The sequence below is a fragment of the Harpia harpyja genome, chromosome 10 (assembly GCF_026419915.1).
Source record: "Harpia harpyja isolate bHarHar1 chromosome 10, bHarHar1 primary haplotype, whole genome shotgun sequence".
NCBI lineage: Eukaryota > Metazoa > Chordata > Aves > Accipitriformes > Accipitridae > Harpia > Harpia harpyja.
The window spans coordinates 36,379,980-36,401,314 of NC_068949.1; the positions used below are offsets into that span (position 1 = coordinate 36,379,980).

General features: G+C 44.8%; 1 protein-coding gene across 1 annotated transcript in view; it reads left to right on the plus strand.

Moving 5' to 3' along the window:
* Positions 1-11,087: 11,087 nt before the first annotated feature.
* The window catches only part of TCF7L2 (transcription factor 7 like 2), a 181,967-nt gene continuing 171,719 nt past the window's right edge, over positions 11,088-21,335 (plus strand). Inside the window, 4 exon segments of the mRNA XM_052798415.1 lie at positions 11,088-12,004; positions 12,347-12,413; positions 12,614-12,723; positions 12,725-12,739. Coding sequence (XP_052654375.1) covers positions 11,816-12,004; positions 12,347-12,413; positions 12,614-12,723; positions 12,725-12,739 — 381 coding nt within the window. The 5' untranslated portion in view covers positions 11,088-11,815.

Here is a 21,335-nt window from a genome sequence, read left to right on the forward strand (position 1 = left end):
ACGGGTTCACAGTATAATGTCTGTGCAACAATGGCATTAACAAAACTGAACAAGTAGCGTTGTGAGCAGTGGGACTCGGACAGACTGCTCTCTGTGCACCTTCCCTGCACAGGATCTTTGCTCTCTGACACCCGCACTGCCCTCTCCCTATGAACCTTCCCTCCACTGGGTGCTAATTTGGACCTCTTTTATAGTCATTAAGTTGGATGACGTAAATATTGTTGATCTCTCAATCTCCTGTCATATTTAGCTGAAGTTGATCTATGGTGACAAATGTTACAGTATGATGAGGTGAGCCACTGTTCTCCAAGAAGCCAAGATAAAAGAGGTGAGATTGTCAGCCAACAAATCTAGGGAAAGTTAAACTTCACATATCTCTCTGATGAAAAACAAGCACAATAAATCTTTTAGAAAGTAAAACAAAACAAGGGCACTCTGTGTTGTTAGGATAAACAAATCCAGAAGGATTGTACAGAAACTTTTAAGAGTTCTGGTCAAAGTTATACTAGAATGTCACCTATTCTCTTCAATTAAAGTTGGTGCCAGAGACTGTATCCCCAATGTCACAATCTTGGCATTTCCCTTAAAACCACAGTTCCTGGATGTCTGTCTCTCAGAGTCTCTGTGCTTTCTTTATTAAAAAATGGAAATGTCTATCCTTTATGGTCTTTATGGTCAAGATTTGAACTAGGGAATCCAAACAGGAGTGTACTGTAAACTGGCTTAATACTCCAGACAACAAATTTAGGGCATACAAAGACACTTTCTGTTGTCAGCTAGTAGTTTTTTCCTTCTAGAAAGTATCTTCATTAAAAGCGGAGTTCAGCTCTTAGGGATGTAAAACTTTGGTGTGTAGTCTATGCCAGTCCTTTAGGCACCGGCTGCAGTCAATGGAGCAGACAGGTAGGGTGGCGAGGTGAGTCATGGCACAGTGGGGATGTTTCAGCTAGCTGGGATGAGTCACTCTTTGGGCCTCTATTAACTATGCAGGACACTCAGATGGCCAGCTTAAAGCCAGGCGAGGCAAAATATTCTCTGACATGGTACTGTTGCAGATGATCTTCAAATTAGTCTGTTTTCACTGCCTTATCTGGCAATCTGCAAAATATAAGCAGAGCCCTCTGCCTGTCGTGTCCTGCTGATGCCAGGGAGGTGAACATGAAGATGTGAGGACCTGTTCAGTCATGGACAACAGAACTGCAGGAAAAGGAGTGGAAGAGCTGCTGGTGATGAAAGGGCAATACAAGATGATATTCTTTTATAATATTATTTGGTTGGAACTAGAGGGAGATGAGTTCGAAATAGAATTGTGGTGCTTTTATTTATTTTTTTTTCCCTCCCCGGAGAGGGTAATGAACAACTGCTGGAACAAAACTTGCCTACAGTGGAAGGGGGTTTCTGACTGGAAATCTTTAAAACCAGGCCAGATGTCTTTCTAAATGAAATATTGTAGCTCAGCTAGAAATGACAGACTGGAGGCAGAAACCACTTGTTGAAATTCAATGACCTCTGTAATATAGGACCTCAGAGCTGAGGATCATAATAGTCTCCTAAAAATCTTACTTTTATTTATTTGTATATAAAGTAGTGCTTAGTTCCAAATAACATCTGCTTACAGAAAAAAACCACACATTTGCAAAAAAAATTTTCTGTTAAATCAAAACTAACATTGCTATTTTCTGCTAAACATTGTACATACGCTTAGTAAAAATAGACAGTCCTTGCCAAAAGAGCGTATTATGTGCATTTTCAAATATAAACATCTAGCTTTGTGCACAGAAAGAACCTCATGGATTTTGGTAACAGATTCATGCACACATGACCTAATTGGTGCAACAGGATTTCTGGGCATGTCAAGTACCTGAGGCACGGTGGAAGCTCCCTGCCTGTCCTGAGGTGGCTGTAGATGGTCATTGACGACAGCACTTATTTGTCCGGGCAGGAACATCTTGAGGTCTGATTCTGCAAGCTTTTGGTTATCCTCCCAAAGGGAGCAGTAGGAGTTCACCACTTTTCAGGTCTGAAATCAGGAGGAAGGAAGGAATTTCATATTCCTACAAGACAGTACACTGCTGCCTTACCAACTTTCCTGTAATTGTCCCGTACTGCAACAGTCAATGTTTCAGTCATAAATCATGTAGCTCTAGTGCCACAGGAATGTATGCAAAATGGGCTGCATGTACTATTTTAGCTATGCTCTCCACTCCTGCCTGGACATAGATTGCGTTAGGTCAGAGGGACAAAGAGAACGAGCCGGAGGATCCGTGTATATTGATAACTGTGCACAGTTCTCCCAGGTTCTCTGTAGACAGAATTCTTCAGTCTGGGCCACCAAAGGAATCTAGAGACCACTGTTACTCTGATTTATGTGTTCTCTGCTTTCTTCTGCAGCCTTCTTTAGCAAAATTACTGCCTCAACTCCCTGCCTTTGAGAAGGAGGCTAAGCTAAGGAGGCTGGCAAGGCAGAGAGAAAAGATGGTGCCTCGGGCAAGCAGTGGAGATGCCAATTCTACCACAATGCCTTGAATGCCAGATTATGTCTTCCCACAGATGCAGGAGATGTCCTAAGGGTGCTGTGCCTGAAGAATTACAGTGGTTCTTGTACAACCATGAGTTGTTGTTAAAAGGGTGAATGGAGCGGGTGTGTATGATAGACCTGTGCCTCAGGTAAAATAGCAGACAAAATACACTGTGTTTCTTCTTGTGAATGCAGGACCCACCCTTGCCCTTTGTGTCTCCCTAATTAGAAAGAAAAGTCATGGAGTTTTGCATCTACCAAATGCCTTGAAATCCAAACACTGGTGCATTTCTATGAGACAGGTGCTGATCACCATCTTCTTTTTGCCTTTTGGTTTGAAATTGCAACCTCCTTTCTGGTCAGGGCCAGGAAGCTCTCAGCTGCAAAGCAGAGCTCTGTAGGATTAGGGTCCTTGAAAGGAGCTAATAGATCCGGAGAGCCGAGGTGGAAGAGGACGAGAGCAGCTTGTTTTGCAGAGGCTTCCCTTTTGCAGAGGCATGCTTTCTGAAGGAGAAAGTAAGTCAAGAAAGACTGGCTTGAAGAACCAGAGCAGAAGTGTCCTGAGACCTATTGCCTCTTCTTTTCCCAGTCTAGTAGATGAAGGATGTTTGGAATTACTCCTGTATATTATCCCGCCTATACATGCCTCCCTGTAGTGCTTGCAGGTCCATCTCTTCTGTTTCATGTTTCTAGGGATCCTGAGTTAAGTAAGGACCGGGAGCTCAGACGTCAGCTCTGCCGGAGCTAATTGCAATACTTGAGGCTGCAATAAGTTTCCCAGAAAGGACCCTGTTCCCATGTGCCTGCCAACTGTGCCTCTCCAGAGACACTATCTAGAGGCACCAGCAGCAGACAGAGCCTCTGATGCAATAAATCTTGGGAGCACTCCTGAGACTAGGGAGAGCACTTGATGTTACTGCTATCCTGATTGTTTTGGATAGCTCATTGTCACCTAATTGTACTGTAGGAAGGTCTGTCCATTCCCTCCTGTCTGCTTATTTATGCCCTCAGGCTATGTAAAGACTGCATGTGCCTGAAACAACAGCCAACCACAAAGTCTCCAGTGCCACTCTTTTGGTATGCGCTAGCTCAGATTCCTTGTTGCAAGAAAAACCTCTGTCTGTTGATAAATGGCAGCATATTTTACAAAGAGAGAGAGACTGCTCTGCTCCAGCAGGACTCTGTCTATCTTCTTGGCTGACTTGAAACTGCTTGATGTAGTTGGGAGGCCTTTGCCAAATTAGAAGGAAAAAAAGGAAGACATACGCTTCAGGAGCTGGAGGAAGAAAAGGAAAGACCAAAACAACCTTTAAAGCAGAATTACTAATCAGAAAATGATTCACTAGGAAATAATAAAATACAGTAAATGTCTATTATAAATGGCCTGGTCAAGGTCTTAAAATACTTTCAAGGAGAAGTTAAGAAGGGTTTTCCTAAGAATGCTTTTACTTTGGTTATGCTTTAATAGATCAACTACTAATTAATATGGTTGTAAACTTTCAGTGTCAGGAGCTCGTTTGCACATGCAGTGGCATAGTGGTGGCTCTGTGCAAATACTGGTAACAACTGCTTCCACTATGTTGCTGTAGTTTTCTGTAAGATGAAAATCTGTGTTCGAGCCTTTGGTCACTCCCGGGAGGAGTGCATTTCTTGTGGAAGTGCGGCTGCCAGCCTGCAGACCTGGCTGGGGTCTGAGCTGGGTGTTTAACTCTGGCGTTGCAGGAAACACAGTACTCATTCACTTCCCAGCCTAAATTAAAATATCCTGTCTTACCCCAAAATGACGTTCTCTTGGTCAGCCTCCATCGTCACCCTTACTGACTGCCTTATGATGGTGGCCATCGGCTGCTCTGAAGATCTGAGGTATTTGGGACAGAAAAACAGGGGGTGAGAAACAGCGGTGCACTGAAGAGCATGAAACCTAACTGGATTGATTCGGAGAAAAACTGAGGCACGAGGGAATGCACTGACTTGCTTGTGGTCTAAGCATAGCTCAGCTGGGGTGTGGTGGGATCACTCCTGTGACTGGAGGCCTGTGATAGACAGATATAAGCTCTTTAGGAAAGACAGGTAGGGAAGAAAAGCAGGAGGTGTATCTTCTGTATGAAGGAGCAGCACGAACATATGGGAACAGGAGACAGGCTGGTTGGGAGCTTGTGGGTCAATATCAGAGGACAAGCCAGTAAGAGTAACACTGTGACGGGTTTGTTACAGATCGCCCGATTAGGGTGATAAAGTCAATCAAGTCTTTAAACAATTAGGAGTCTCCCGATCACAGTCCATGGTGCTATTGGGAGAATTTGACCTCCCTGACTTCAGCTGGAAGGACAAGACAGTGGGATGCAACAGGTTCAGAAGGCCTCTGGGGTGTGTTGAGGAATATTTTTTAACACAGATGGTGTACGGCCAAAGGGTGGGTGATGGTCTCCTGGACCTGCCACTCACAAACAAGGAAGAATTGGACAGGGATATGATAATCAACAGCAGCCTTGGCTGTAGTGACTACAAGGAGCTCGCGATCCTGACGGGAGTGAAGACGACTAGCAGCGGAGCACAAACCTGAGGCTTCAGGAGAGCAGACCTTAGCATCCAAGTTAGGACATTACAGTCTGAATGGGTAGACAACTAGATGTGTAAAAGACTGTTTGGATGACCAAGCCCGGTGGATAGTGGTTAATAAGTCGAACCCCTGGTTGTCAGTGGCAGGTGGAGTACGAAAGGGGCCTGTCCTGGGACCTGCCCTCTTTAACATTTGCATCAACGACCTGGAGGAGGTCTCATCACATTTGCAGATGACACCGGATTGGAAAGACGAGTTGACATGCTCAGTGGCAGGGCTGCCATCCAAAGGGACTTAGAGAGGCTGGAGGAATGGGCCAACAGGAACATTATGAAATTCAACAAGAACAAATGCGAAGTCCTAACTCCTAGTTGTCTCATCTCTGTCCTTGGAGTTTTTTGAAACCTGACTGGACAAAACCCTAACCAAACGGGTCTGAATTCAGAGCTAAACCTGCTTTGAGCAGGAGGCTGGACTAGAGACGTCTTCACATCCCTTCCAACATAAGTGGTTCTGTGATCGTATGGTAGGATCAGATAATCCTATGTTGTTAAACTTGATTGTTTTAAGAAGTTACTACCCCTGTGCTGACTATTGCCATCCATCAGCCAGAACCCCTACAGCTGGAATGCAGCTGGCGCATGTTCATGTTCCTAGACCATTGCAAAACTAATCCCTTTTACCTCATATTGCAACAGACTACAAATGCATACGCAGCTAATTACTGTGTGTCAGTTGAAAGGGCAGTCACTTCTGGCTGAGGGCATGCTCGCAGCTTAAAGCTTGCTAGGTTCGTTGCTTACCACCATCTGCTCTCAGCTACAGCTCACCTACAAGACCACCCTCACTGATGCTGCATTAGTGCAAGCCAAATTATTATCATTTTATTATCTATATCACCATGCCGTCCACAAATTCTGTTTAGGGCCCAGTATCCCAGCAAAACCACCAAGCAAAAAGAGGGCCCTTACTCCAAAGCACTGACTGCCCGAGTAGGTGCCAAAAGCAACAGGTAGAAGAGCCCAGGGAAGCAGCCAGGCAGTGGTCTGCAATCTCAGCCAGTGACCTCTGTGCTCCAGCTCCTTAATGCCATCTTGTATTTCTTAGATAGTAGAAGCATACTGCATCTGGCTAGTGTTTGATGTTTGCCTGTGAGCATGTACATATAGACATCTACACTCAAGTCCTTTCCTGTGAAATGAGAGTATTTTGTAAATGTAATGGACTACTGTTTTGGTTGGTTTGGAACACAGAGATGTACAAATACAAATCTAAGCATGATTACCTTAAAAGTGTCTATTTATAACTAAACATGGCTAAACTTGCTGGTTTTATTTATTTGTTTCTCTTTCGAATATTAGATCCAGTCTGAGGCAATGGCCAGCTATATAGGTGCACATATATCTGTGTTGCACAAATAAATCAAACTAAAGCAGCCCAGTTCTTGTAGACTGACATTAGGATAAGTATATCTTAAGAAAGTTCTTATTCAGAATTGGCTTCAGGCAATAAAACGTCATAGATGTATAACTCTAGTGAGTGAAATTTCTAGGGAGCAAATTAGGCTAAAAACATCTTCTAGAGACAGCTAGAAACGAATCAGACACCACCCAAAAATAAGGCAAGTTATGCAGTAAATGTTTCATTTATTGGATTTCTTCCATTACTATTAGGGTTAAAAGACATGTTGTCAATAAAAATGGTATATTTATGGAGGGTTCTGTATTTCAGAAGCCTATTTCTTGTCATTCACTCCTATAGTGCTTGATATCACCTCATGATAAAGTGTGAATAATCCCTGCATGAATGCATATTTCTCCCCATTAACCATTTTATTATTAGACAGAATTATCTCTAACAAAAGCAAGAGGTACAGCTGTGGTTTAGGTGCTAGAACAGAGGTATGTTCCTACTGAGCCATAGCCATGACTTGGGAAGCAGAGCATAGATTGAGAGACATTAGGCTGTGTTACGAGGTTGAAAACAAACAATGTGTGAGGTTTTTTGGTACCTAATTTTCTAATGTTTCTCCATCAACTGCGGATAGAAAGCCCACACCTAATGCTCAAATAACACATTGTAACCTGGCCAGTATGTGCGAAATCTAAAGCCACAAAGAAATCTAGCAGTAGCACCACGATCTGGTTGTTTGTTGATATTTTCCCATTTGAGAGCTTTCTTGAATTTTCACGTGTGCTTGTTTCAGTCAATGCAAATGACTGCAGAAGGGAGCCATGGTTTCCGTGTTTTCATGCTGTGATCTTGTCTGTCCTAGCAAAAAAAATCCCCCTCTTTGCTAACTCTGGAAGAGCCAGTACTGGTAAGGCACTGGGCAGATGTGTTTGCTTCGTGTTATTGGAACCTTTTCAATATTGAAATCTTTTTTGACATTCAGAGCAGATTTAATGATCCAAGATTATTTGTAAACATACGGACTCCTTTGAGCTGTAGACTCAAATCCCAGCCTGGTCAACCAAAGTCCTTTTATCTTTCCAAAATAAATAACTTGAATTTTACACATTGCAACCTACATTGGGACCTTTTGGAGAAGACCATGAAAATGGATGACTCACCCCAGATATGTAAACATTAGCCAGGAGATCCAGCTGGCAGTTAGCAGACCATATTTCTCCAATACAGACTTGGGCCTCCAGTGAGACATTAAAGATTCCAAAGCATTTTTCATAAAACAATAAATTTCCTTGGCTGCCCTTGGTCAACCTCTTCCCTCTCCAGTTCAATGCAATGTAAACTGGCAGGCGAACCTCACGTGCTTTTTCGCCATTGCCGTTCATGAGACTCTGCAGGGTTCTCAGGACCAACCTGTCGTGCCAAAGTGTAAAATGGGGACGCCATTGTCGGTAACCAAAACCCATTGCTCCGCATTTGGTATATCGTACCAAGTTGTGGGAGTTACAAAAGCTTGGAGAGAGGCACTCCCACTTCTTCAACTGTGCCAGGGGTCAGCTTTGACAAGAAAGCCAACATCTCTTGAAGACTGAACTTGGAGCACCTGGCTTTGTCTCACCAGCTGTTACTTAAAATGGGGTACCCAAACAATAAATTCTGCTTCGTACGGTGGATTGGCTTGACTTTTTTTTTTTTTTTAATTTGTGTTTCTTTCATTGTTAAACACTATACTTTTTTTTAATCTAAGGTACCAGCTGAGAACTTACCACTCAAGAGGTGCTATCGACCCCTGGAGAGGTCTCACTTCCCTGAGCAAAACGAGAACTGTTACATAAAGGAAAATGATACAAATAAGACGCAAAAGCTATTCTAAGTGACTTGTACTGCCTTAATTAAACCATGCTGGTTTAGTAATCATTGACAATACTTGGACTTCAAAACCGAGCTAGCTATAAGCTGCAGTTTGAAAACAAAACCCTGGAAGTTTGCAATAGGAAGAACTTGATGCCGCCGTGAGAGCTAGAAAGCAGTTTCCTAGCCCTTCGTGGGGCTCCTCTGAGCCCACTGTGGTGGCAAAATTCCAGCTGCGCAAAGGCGCAGGAGTAACGCCTTCCACAGCTGGGGCACAGCCCCTCGGCCTTCCAGCCTGAGGCCACCAGAGCCAACTTCTGTATCTAGGACCACCACGTGGCGTTGGGGCCAGCAATGCTGAGCTCCCATCAATCGACATTTACTCGTGTGAGTAACCTTACTTGCTTGAGTAGTCCAAGTGTGTCATCACCCTCACGAATAGCCTGTCAGTAATGTTACTCACGCGTGTGAGGCGCTACAGGATCAGGCCCTTCTTCTGCAACCAGCTTTGGGCAAGGACTGGGCCTGTCTTGAACACCAACTTTTGATGATGCTCTAATAAGTAGTTAGCAACTACATTGGGACTGGAGCAAAAGTGTACTTGTTTAAAAAAAAAAAACAAAACCCACAGCAGATTGTAAAAAGATCTTTGAAAAACAAAACAAAACTGTGCAACTGTTTTTGTTCATTTGGATCAAATTATAACACATGGCCCTGCAAAGTAAATAGGAGTCTGTCACATTTGTATTTCTAATCTCATATTGTTCTGGGATATAAAGGCATTTTAAAAATCAAAAGGCAAACAAAAATGGAGAGTATTTGTTAAGGTGTCACTCTGCAAGGCACTAGTTAGCAAAGACAGTAAGTACATAATCAGGGGCAAATGGTGTGCATGCCCACAGACAGTTGTTTAGTGAAATCTCTGAAAGTAAAAAGCGAGTTAGTCAAAAGACCAGTGGAAAAAGAAACTGTTCAATGCATTTGTACATTGAGTTAACAGTGAAGTATTTCATTCTTCATGTTTTTACTTGGTGTCTTGAAATAATCCCTTTTCTGTCTCCATATTCCCACTTAGACATTGTTCACAGACTTATTTATTTATGAAGTCTGAAGGTTAGTCCCTACCTGCTGAGACTAATTAGCCCTGTTCTTTGTGTCCTATGCAATCCTGTCTGATTAAATGTACACATTTGTTTTACTTCTTTTCATGCTTCCTTTCACTCTACTTCTGCTTTACTGATTAATATTAAAGTTGTAAGTTGCAGTGATTTTTTTATTTCTATTTTGTCTGCATCTTTCCCTTTAGTATGCAAATTTCTATGTGAACTTTTTAATGCCTGAGAATTCGTGTTAGCCTTGTCGATCTCTGTACTATTATTTTTATTATTCTTTTTATAGAAGACAGTTTAGCTGAAACCCCCAAACTCTCTAAATATTGCATGACAAATTGGCTTTGTTTTGGAAACCCTATGTGCTGAATGGCCCTTAGCATGAGCAGCAGGTTAGATTTCTGGAGGAATGTTTGGATTATTTAGTACAGCCCGTCCCTTGCTTTCAAACACCATTTCCATTAGGCAATTTACTAATTCCCATTGAAATTACTGTCGTCCCCCCCCCCCCGCTCCCCTCCTTTTGTTCCTTGCCCATGTTAAAGTTTCCAATTGACTCGTCCATTGTTACAATTTGTCACTGCTGGAAGATCAATTTGTTTTCCCCTTCCCTTCACCACATTATATTCGGGTAACAGATGCCACCTCTTGCATCTGCATTATTCTGCTCCCCGTTTTGTTGCCGTGCAGGCAGAGCTCTGGCTACCGACTTTACACAAGCGCTCTCCCAAGCCCCGCAGCGAAGCAGCCCTCGCCCGGGCGGGCGGCTCCGCTGCCCCCGCAGCCTGCGGGGACCCCGCGGCCGGGCCGGGCCGACCCCTCGGCTCCCCCCGCTGCCGGCGGGGACCGGCCCGCTTTCGCTTTGATTTCCCCCAGCGTGATGTTTACGCCACCGCAACTTTTCACTTCTGAAGTCTGGGAGTCCTTGATTCTCCGGCCTGCCATGCTAATTAACTTCTGAGCAGTCACATTCCTTTTCCTCTTTTTTTTTTTTTTTTTTACATCAAGGACCAAAAAATATTATGCCTTGCCATAATTTGGAAATATCTGATCTTCAGCGAGTGATCTCGCACATTTTCATCCTGCGTGTTATAACCATAATAAATGCAAGGAGCAAGTGCTGCTTAAAAAAAGGCTTTTACTACATTATAGTGTTTATTATGATTGGAGTTTCTTACCTCCAACGAGTAGCAAGAAAAATGTTAACGGTTTTAAAAAAAAAAAAACATCCACCAACCCACCGCCCTGTAGTCACATGTACACAAATAATAAGGGCACACATCCTTCAGGAGAATCCGGACTGCATGGAGATGATATGTTTATTAATGCTCAGTATGTAAAAGTTAGTGCTTTCCAAGAGCGGAGGCAGGGGCACTCGTTTGGGTGCTTTTTCCCTCACTCCCCCCCGTCCTGTAGCGCTGGGCTACAGTGCAAATTTTTTTTCAAAAATTTTTTTTTCTTTTCTTTTTTTTTTTTTTGCCTCCCCCCCCCCGGCGGCGCCCCCCCCCCCCCCCGCGCCCCCGCAGCCCGCTCCCCTCCCCTCGCCCTCCCGCTCCCATGCCAAAAAGGATCATTGTTAGTTTCCTACTTCCCCCACCACCCTCCTCCTCCTCCTCCTCCTCCTCCTCCCCCTCCCGCGCCCCAGACCTGTTTATTTATGCAGACGTCACCGGGGAGCCCCCGCCCCCTCCTGCATCTCATTAAGTGCCTGGTGTGTTTCTCGCTCCCTGTCAATAATCCCGGATCCCAGACTTCTCCGTTCCTCCGGATTTCGATCCCCCTTTTTCTATCTGTCAATCAGCGCCGCCTTTGAACTGAAAAGCTCTCAGTCCAACTTCAACTCACTCAAACCCGAGCGGCACAGGCTCCCAATATCCGCGGCGGCTGCCCCCCCGTTACAGCTGACTTCTTGGGTTTGTTTGTTGCATTATTTTTTTTTTTCCCCCCAACGCCCCCCCCCTCCCCCCGGTCTATATATTTTTTATTATTATTAATTTTTTCGTGAGTGCGTGCGCGGGTGTGAGTGCGTGTGCGCGCAGTGCACGCCGACCAGCTCCCTGGAAGAAAGAAAGAGAAAATCCCGAAGAAGGAAAGGAAGAAGCCTAAAGTCACTGGTGCAAAGGAGCAAAGAAGAGACATTTCCCTCCCCTCCTCCTCCCTCTTTTCCCCTCCCCAGGAGGAAAGAGAAGGGGAAAAAAAAGAAACTTTCACCTTGGACTCTTCTTTTTTTGGTGCAAACTTTCCCCCCCCTCCCCTCTTCTTTTTTCCTTTCCCCCCCATTCCCCTCTTTTTTTTTTTTTCTTCTTTTTTTTTTCCCCCCTTCCCCTTTTTGCAAAATTGCTGCTGGTGGGGTGAGCCAGGAGGAAAATGCCGCAGCTGAACGGCGGTGGAGGGGACGACCTGGGCGCCAACGATGAACTGATCTCTTTCAAAGACGAAGGGGAGCAGGAGGAGAAGATCTCCGAGAACTCCTCGGCGGAGAGGGATTTAGCTGATGTCAAGTCGTCTCTCGTCAATGAATCAGAAACGAATCAAAACAGCTCCTCAGACTCGGAGGTACGGGGGAAGCCCCCCGCGGGGCCGTTTCGGGGCGGCGGGCGGGCGGGCAGGCGGGCGGGGGCCGCGCTGCCTCGCCGGGGCCGCGGCCGGGGCCGGGGCCGGGGGAGCCGCGCCGGGTCCCGCTCCCGCCGGCGCCCAACTTTCCTCCGCGGCACCAACTTGTAACGATGCCTTCTGTTTTGTTCTGTTTGTTTCTCCTTCCACCTTCTCCCCGCACCTTTCCCTTCTTCTTCGCCTTTTATTCCTCCCCTCCTCCCATCCCCCCCCCCCAAAAAACCCCCACTCCAACCACCCCCCCCCCCCCCAACTGCCCCACGCCGACCCCCGGCTCGCTCCCAGGCGGAGCGGCGGCCCCCGCCTCGGTCCGAAACTTTCAGAGATAAATCCCGGGAAAGTTTAGAGGAAGGTGAGTACGGCGGGCCCGGCCGGCACCGCCGCCCGCTCGCCCCGCACCGCCCGCCGCCCCTCCGCCGGGCGCCCGGCTCCTCTTTTTGGGACACTTTCTAAAAAAAGTTTTCCTTCCCACCCCCCCCACCCCTCCCTTCTTTCCCCCCCTGTTGCCCCCTTCCTTCCCCGCTCCCGCTCGTGTCTCCCCCGCCATGTTAGCTGCGAAGAGGCAAGATGGAGGGTTGTTTAAGGGCCCACCATACCCGGGTTATCCCTTTATAATGATCCCCGACCTCAGCAGCCCGTATCTGCCCAATGGATCGCTCTCTTCCGACGGCGAGAACGGTAAGTGCCTTTTTTTCCCCCCCACTCCTTTCCTCTCCCCCCTTCCCCCCCCCCCCAGCTCCCGCCGCCGCCGCGCTCCCCGTTGCCCCCGCTCGCCCGGCCCGGCCCGCCGCCCCCTCCCCTGCGCCGCGCCGCAAACTTTCCAAACTCCGCGGGCCGCGGCGGGAGGGGGTTTGTTTACACTTCGCCATATTTCTTTTTCTTTTTTTCCTTTACTTTTTTCTTTTTTTTTTCTTTTTTTTTTTTTACTTTCAGTTTTGTGGGCAGTTTTCTGGAGCCCTCGTAGCCTCCCTTGAGGGGGGTTGGGGAGAAAAAAGAACCCCAAACAACATCCAAACACCTAATCCAGCCTTAAAACAAAACTGGAAATAAAAAAAAATAATCAAGGAGTTACTTTTTTTTTTTGTTCCCCTCCCCCTTCCCTCCCCTCTCCCCTTCCTTGGGGAGGGGAGTTATTTTCTCCCGGCCGAGTCTCGGATCCGCTCCCTCCAAACTCCTCGTTTTCCATGGTGATCCGTCGCCTCCTGCCCTCCTCCGTGGCGGCTGGGCCGGCTTCCCCCCTCCCCTTTCCTCCCCCTTAACCCTCTCCTGCCCTCACCCGCCCCCGGCCCGCGGGAGCGGCGATTTACATTGTGCCCCGCGCGGGGCAAACGTCCCCTCCCGGCCGTGGGCGCCGCGAGTTGCGTCCGGCCTCAGCGCGGGCGGCCCCGCGGCGAGTCCGCGTCCGCGCCCCGCCTGCCGGGGAGCCCGGGCCGGGCCCGGCGGGGGGCTGGAACGCGGCACCCCTGCCCGGGGGGCGGCGGGGCCCCTCCTCACCTGGGCTGCTGCCGCGGTGAGCAGCCCCGAAGCGGCTCTGTCTTCGTGTGTGCCTTGCGGTGCTGGGGGTGGTGGTGGGGGGGGGGGGGGAAGAGCGTGGGAGGTGGGGGGGGAACCCGAGGGTTAGAGCAGAGCAGAGCAGAGGGCTGAGTCCGGAAACTGAAATCGCCTCGCTTAGCTCTAATCACAACAACAACAACAACAAAATAATCCAACAAGTCGAGCAAAATTCCTCCTGGAAGTATGCTGGCAAAAAAACAATTTGCTGAAAGCGTCCGGTTTTTTGTTGTTGGGGTTTTTTTGCTGGTTTTTTGGTTGGTTTTGTTTTTTTGTTTTTTTTTTCTTTTTTTTTTTTTTTTAACCCCGGGTTCAGTGGCAGGGGTGTGCTCGTCTGCGTGCCTGTGCCTGGAGGTAGAGAAAGTTTTAGCCCAGATCCCAGGAAACTTTGGGGTCTGCTGGTGGGTTTGTTTGTAGTCCCAGCTGTTTTTCCGCTTGTAGCGTCACCCACGGTGTGCTCTGCTCTGACATCAGATGTCTCAAGTGTCACCTTTTCTTTCCTTTTCAAGAGCTTTTAAAAATCTTTTAGCTAAAACGGCTAAATCCACTGGGACTACAAAATACTACGTGTTCCTACCGATGGGTTTAGCGTTGCTGTTTTGTTTCTTCTGGGTGTTTCTAAATCTGAAGCGTCCCCACCATCACCATGTGTGTTTATACACTTTTTTTTTTTTTTCCTTGTGGTAACACGAGATAGTGATTTACAATAATAGATCTACTGTTTGGTAGATGTTGAAACCGTACTAATGACTGAGGGCTTGGACAACTTCAGTGTATCAGATCTACAAGTGTTTTAAAGCATTAAAATATTAAACATCGGGTCAGTCTTGTTTTCACTTAGTAAAACGTCAGGAGACACAGATTAGTAAATGCAGAGTGACGGGGATAGTAAGGGAGGTTTTCTGACGTTGCATATATTTAGGGCTGTGGTGGGGTTTTATTTTGGCAGCTTGTAAGGCTCTTCTTGAAGGAGGAGATTGCTGGGACAGTAGCATAGGGGTAACTGCAGTTTGCAATTGTAATGATTGGGAGGAGAATTCAGGGGCTGAATGCATTATATTTTTCCTTTTGAATACGGTCACCCACATGTATATGGATGATGGTGATAAATTCCAAATTCTATAAGCACCAGGATCCAGATGGCAAAACAATCTTTGTTACAAATCACTTTGTTACAAACTGTGAAGCTTTGTATTCCTTTTTTTTTTTCTTTCTCCTTTTTACCTTAAATGCATTCCGCTGTTCCAAGTGTAGGCTCATAGGAAGCACACCTCCGCTGCTTTTTTCTTTAAGCATTTTTCTTGCAACAGCTACAGTTCTTTATTTTTTCCTTACTACCTTTATTACAGATCCTTTTTCCCTTAGCGTGTGAAGATAGGATCCTTCAGCAGTTAGCTTTCCTGGAAGTATCCTTCCTCCCCTTGCTCCCCCCCCAGTTACAAAAGGCCTCCATAGGAATGTTGGGTTTGTGTGAATTAAAGGTACTGTACAAAAGATTACAGGTTGTTTTATTGTTGGTATAGCAGGTGGCCTGCTTGTGTTATCAGATGGATTCTGAAAGGATATTTCCACACTCAATAGGCAATTTTCTTATTTCCACATCCAGGCTCCAGCAACCTTCTCCTATCTTAACCTTATTCTTTCACATTCCGTATGCTTGTTTGTTTGCCTGCCACTTAATTATAGCCAGGAAAAATTAAAGTTGTTTATTTAGGCCTGAGAGCAGAATATTAGAAAGATTCAGCGGGATAGCTGTTGTCTGTCACAGACTGTTTTTAGGTGGATTCTAGTTCTCTGCTGTACCAGCTTTCAATTCCAGACGAACTAGATGTTTCTCCTGTTTGTGTTTTGTTTTTTTTTTTTTTAAATACAGGTTAAAAAGGTATTGATGATTCTGCATAATTATGAATTTTATTTTTATTTATGTAGTTTTTCCTGAAGCCATATTTGTTGAGTTTTAGAGCATGCAAGGTAAAGAAGGTGATGCAGCTACATAGCAAAATTGCTTTTCCTTTCCTTTTGCTGTTGTAAAATCTTAAAGGTCTGTGGGTGTGGTTTTATTTTTTTGTTGTGTTTGTTTTTTTCCTGGATTTTTTTTCTTTTTGTTTTATTTGGGGGTGTAGCGGTATTATTGTGTCTTGTAAATGTACCTGTAATTGTCTGTTCAAGAGCAAACTCATGGGTAGCAATTTCTGCTTTACTGCTTTAGGAATGTGAAGAATTATGAAGTATCATAAAATCTGCTTATGATGAATAATATATTATCTCAAGAATAATGCTTTAAATACTGCAAACTCTTTATGAAGCTTGATAGGAATGATTTTATTTTTAAGGGTCAGATTTTTTGCATGTTAATCTTGCTTTTGATAGAATACTGTGGATTGCTTTTAAGAATAGATGTGTATTAAGTAGAGGTCTAGTCAAATAGTAATGAAGTAATGCATCTGAGAGTTCCAGTTCCATACCTACGCTTGCAGAGGGACTGGGGTAGCTGCGTGTTAGGGATAATTAGGGACAATGTTCTCCTTTCAGAGTTGGAAAATGAAGAAGTGGTGTATTTAATTTTTACCCTAAATTTAGAGCTTGGTTCATGCTTTCGGTGAGCAAATAGATGCATTGTGATTTGAGAAAACCCTGCTGGCAGATATTCTTATTTTCACTAGTGCTGTTGCATTTTCCTTTCCCCTAAATTGTTGCTTGCTGAGTGAGACTGTAGGAGTAAAGCTTGCAATTGGTCCTGAAGTTTGGGATTTGGGAATAGCTGTGGTGGAGAGCAGCCCCCTTGCCTAGATTTTACGTTCAGGAAGAAACTTTTTTCTTTAATTGACTTGGAAAATGGATGTTTTCCTTTATCTGCTGAATCAAACAACGTAATCCTTCCTAATACAAAAGCTGTAGACCCTGGGGTGTGAAGGGTTAACGGTGGTCCTTTTTTTTCCTCCCTCCAATTGTTTTGACAACACTTTTCAAAGTGTGACATTCCAAGCCCTTGCAATACAATGTAATATTACTGTAATTACACAGGTCATTACATTTTAAATAGAGAACAATAAAATGCTTATCGCACTGAAAAAGAACAGGTGTTCTTGCCCTTCTTTGGTATTTATGCTAATTGTTTTTCATCTCCTTCAGAAATATTTATGGCTGGCGTGTTAAGGTTTCAGTCTCGATGTGACAATATTAATTCTTTACTAATCTTTATGGTTGAGGTTTAATGTCTACAGTACGGATTATAGTATTAACGTCCACCAGCTAGTTTAATAATGTAGATACAACTTCATATGTCAGCACTTTGGTACTTTGTGATACATAGCTGTTCAATAGAGAGCGAATTATTCGCTTTGTTTTTTAAAAAAAAATATTGAATGGACATGCTTTTAATAAAGTTTCTGGACTTGTGTAAAAACAAGCTATTAAATAAGAACTGATGATCCTGTGGCATAAATCAAATGGAACCTCCATACAGAAACTTTCCTCATGCTTAATTAGGTAGATTGCTGAATCACTCTGCTATAGCATTAGCATAGCTGGTATACAATGGCAAACAGACTGTGTTTGTTAACTTATTTTCAGTAAAGAAGCCGATTTATTTTTTATTCTTTTTTTTTTTTTCCTTCTTGTTTTTTTCCTGATAAGATTTCATTCTGGAGCAAATGCTGCATTGCTTAGTCAATCAGCTTCTCTTTAGGGGGCTATGAAAATTAGTTAGAGAAAAGTTTCATGTTTCTGGGACCTTGCAAAACAATATAATGCAGTACTGTTACTTGAGTGTACAGGATAATTGCAGGACTGCACTTCATTAAAAATAATATTTGCTTTGGAAATCGAACAATTTTAATAGGTGCACCAGTGGCTGATCTGTACTGAAAAAAAAAAATACAGTAGATGCCTTTCCAGGTTTTTTGAATGCATTCATACATGGACTGATGATGTTGAGTGGGGTGGTTTTTTTTTTTTTTCCCTCCTTCCTCTTCGTTTTTTGTTCAAGCAAATATGTGCTGATTTGTCAGTTGAAGATGGAGGGGGGAAGGAGTATGTTGCAGCTTTCATTGGAGCTTGTAAACCCGAATGTAGGTAAAAATGTTTTAAATTTGTCAAGACTTTCATGACTGGGCCCCAAAATCAGATAAAAAATGTGGTGTAGAGAAAAAGGACAGCTGCAGATTTTTTGTGTGGACGTGTGTTTCTGTACCATGACTAAAAACTCTGAGGACCTTTTCCCAGCTGTCTGGGAGTTATGTGGAAGTTGGATTATTGGCAGTTAAGCATGAGACAACCTGGATTTAGCAAATGCTCTCCTACACAGGAAGCAGATGACATTATCCTGGGGGAAGGGAGGAGATCCTTCTCCAGGCGCAGCCCCGGGGGGAGATGCCTGCTCCCCCCCAGCCTCCGAGCAGCCAAAAATGAGGGCTGGCAATAGGCACGTATAAATATAAAAGCGGTCGGGTCGACGGTTTGGGTTTTTTTCAGCGTTTTTTGGTGAAATCGGACACTTTGCTCCCACACTGGGGCTGTTGTGAGAAGTTTTGCTTTGGGGGGGGTGCGTGTGTGAGGTTTGGGGGGAAGTTTAAAGCTCTGTTCCCCGGGCGTCTCCTCAGTACCGCGTCCTGGCAAGTATGTAAGTAAGCCTTAAAACTTTGACTTCTAATTGGGCACATTTGTGAAGGAAATGGTTAATTTTACAACCAAAGGCAAACTTGCACCTCGACAGGTCTGCTGAAAGAAATGTGCCACAGTCGTTTGCTGGCAAGCACCGCAGGGTCATAAATCCACGGGGTTTATTTACAGCCTATAACACTTATGAATGTTAAGATATTTGACGCCACGCTGGCCTTATAATATCCAAGGTCCACAGACACTGGCAGTGGGTCAAATTTCTTTCACTAATTATAAGCAATGAGAGATGGAGTGTGGTGCTGGGGGTGTGGGGGGGAGATATGGAAATCCTCTCTCTCCCCACCCAAAAGCGAAGAATATTTCTGCTCCTCCTCCCAACTGCTGGTTTGCTTTTTTTTTTTTACGTAGGCTCTGAAGTTTATAATTAACGCTTGCAGTGCTGTAAAGGCTGGGCTGTGGGTGACGCAGCCAGGCTGAAGGAGGGAAGAAGTTTAGCACAGCTTGTGTCCTTTACAGAGGTCTCGGCAGTATTGTGCAGTATTTCCTAGATACCGACACAAGCAAACATTTAAAGACAGATGACACCTGGAAACGTCCTTTAATTTTCTCACGTACCACTGAGCCAGGGGAGGAGGGGGGGAAAAAAAAAAAAATTGCATCAGGTTTTATGCAAAAGGTGGATGCTTGGAAATACGTATATTGGACTGTTCTATGTGTATAAAACAGGGCCTCCACAAAAGCCCACGTTAAGGGAAAACATGCGTTGAATGAATTCAGGCGTTGAGGTTAGGGGCGGTTTTTAGGGGAGAAGCCCTGTGTCCTGCTGGAAGGGGCAAGGTGGGCTGGACGCGTAGGTCCGCGTGGAGGGGTGAGGAGAGCAGGGGGGACGTGCCGAGGGGGGTGTTTTGGGAGGGGGTGACTGGGGGAGAGCAGGGCCCCTGGAGAGTAATTGGAGGACAAAGAAGGGATGTTGGAGCGTGAGGAGAAATCTTAGAAACTTGGAGGGGGGGGAACCCGCCAGTATTTGAACTGATGGTTGGAGGGGAAATTTGGGGTCTGGGGATTGACTCTTAAGTGTCAGGAAGGTCTGGGGCCTGAGGAGAAACGCTGCTTCACTCAGCAAAGCTCGTTATTCTCAGCTCGCTCCCCATTAAACATGCTTTCCTAGGGTGGACGGTCAGATTTGAAGTGCTGCTGTCTTGTCTATGCTGGGGGGGTTGTGTGTGTTTTAACAAGATAATGCGATTACTCAGATGTGCCTAGGTATTACTTTTAGCTTTAATTTTGCCAGCAGATTTCGGGTTCCCTGTAGGTTACTGTTGTGCTTGGAGACTAATTTAAGAAAAAGGCAGGGTTATGTGTGTGGTGGAAAGCTGTGCTCCTTCGCCCATATGTTTTTCTTCTACGAGCCATGTAAAACCCGACTTTAAAAAAGAATGAGGGGGCTGTCAATTTGGCCCTTCCACAAATAGCTGTACAGTTTTGTTGAAGGTTTTATGCATTTCCCTAATCAATGGAGCGCTGTGACTTATTAGCCTTCGGGGACAGATCTGAATCTCCCAGCACCGCGCTGCAAAGCTGGTGTGGTATTGTACCTTTTTAACAGGTTATCAACAAGGATGTTCCTCTGGTTCCCAAGACGCTTCCCACCCCCTCCGGCATCTCCCCCCTCCAGTTCTTTCCGGCAAAATCTGTTCAGTCTCGCGCCTTTGTTTTAGGTCGGCTAAACCCTCGACCCTTATTCTTTGTGGGGTCACGCTCAGGCAACGGGGCAGTGCTGAATGAGTTAAGTCGCTGGCTGAAGTTTGGCTTCATGCAACTAAATTTGAGGCCTGGTAGGCATTAGCAGGGCACAGCACATTTACAGAGCTTAATTAGTACGCGCTGTAATTGTTCATGGTCTGCCAGAAGGAGTAATGTTCAGGAAAAGTGGAGTCGTTCTTCTGCAGTCTTCAGTTTTAAAACGATAAATCACTTGCATATTTGTGCAGTGATTCAAATGGAGCTGAGACCTCTCCATCTCAACATGTGGTAAATTGTAAAGTCAATGAATTGCAGATGTAGGGTACAGCAGATTCTCTAAGAAAATGCGGAATGAATGGGGAAGGGTGATGCTATAAATACGTACTGAGAAGATAACTGGGTTTCTGCTTGCTGTGCCAATTATGATGTACTAAAGATATTAGCAATTTTGTTTTAATGTATTTATTTTAAATTTCTTTAAACTAAATATAGGGATACCATGTTACTTCACTTGGTGAGGGTTTTATTAATGCTTCAGAACAATGGGTTTCATATGGAGGTACGTGTGATAGCCATATTAATACAAATTAATTCATCATGGGTAATGTTGTAGCTGTTACTAGAGGAGCTTATAATGATGGGACACTTTAAAGTGTGGCTGCAGCAACTTATAAGCAATGTTGCGGTAGAGGATGCCTTTATATTCTAGTTGGGGGAAACACTGGGAATATTACATATCTCACCACGGCATTTTGTATCTGCCTGTAATTCCTTCTAACTTCAGAGAGACTTCTTGGGTGCATTAATCCAACAGCCTAGAGCCTATTTTAAAAAAGCAAAACACAAACAAAACTACGCTATACAGATTGACATTGTAAATGCCGCGTATTGTTTTTTTTTTGAATGCGGAGAATGTGTGTCACTCTTACTGCTGTGAAATCTTGTCTTCCTTGGGCTTGGTCCAAGATCCATTGCAGTCAGTGGAAAAAAGGCTTCTATTAATAACGAAGGGCTTTGGATCAGGCCCCGTGTGTCTTGAACCAATGGCCAACTTCTTCAAAAGTGGATAAAGGTATTTAAAAAGCCAAACTCAACTAAATGTCGTATTGATATATTGCTGCTTCTGTGGCGTCCTTCGCTCTTGGGGAAAAAAAAAAAGTTATGTTTCCAATGGTACTTTATTAAACAAGCTCCTGCTTCTGCAGTATTTGACTTTCCCACAGAAGCGCGGAGCATCCTGGCAGGATCAGGATTTGGTCTGAGGCTGTGTTGCATGTCAATACTGCTTTTCTAATATGAGTAGGTGGATTTGTATGGAAGTTGTAAAAGTTAATGATTGTTCTCTGAGTCATATGCTGCT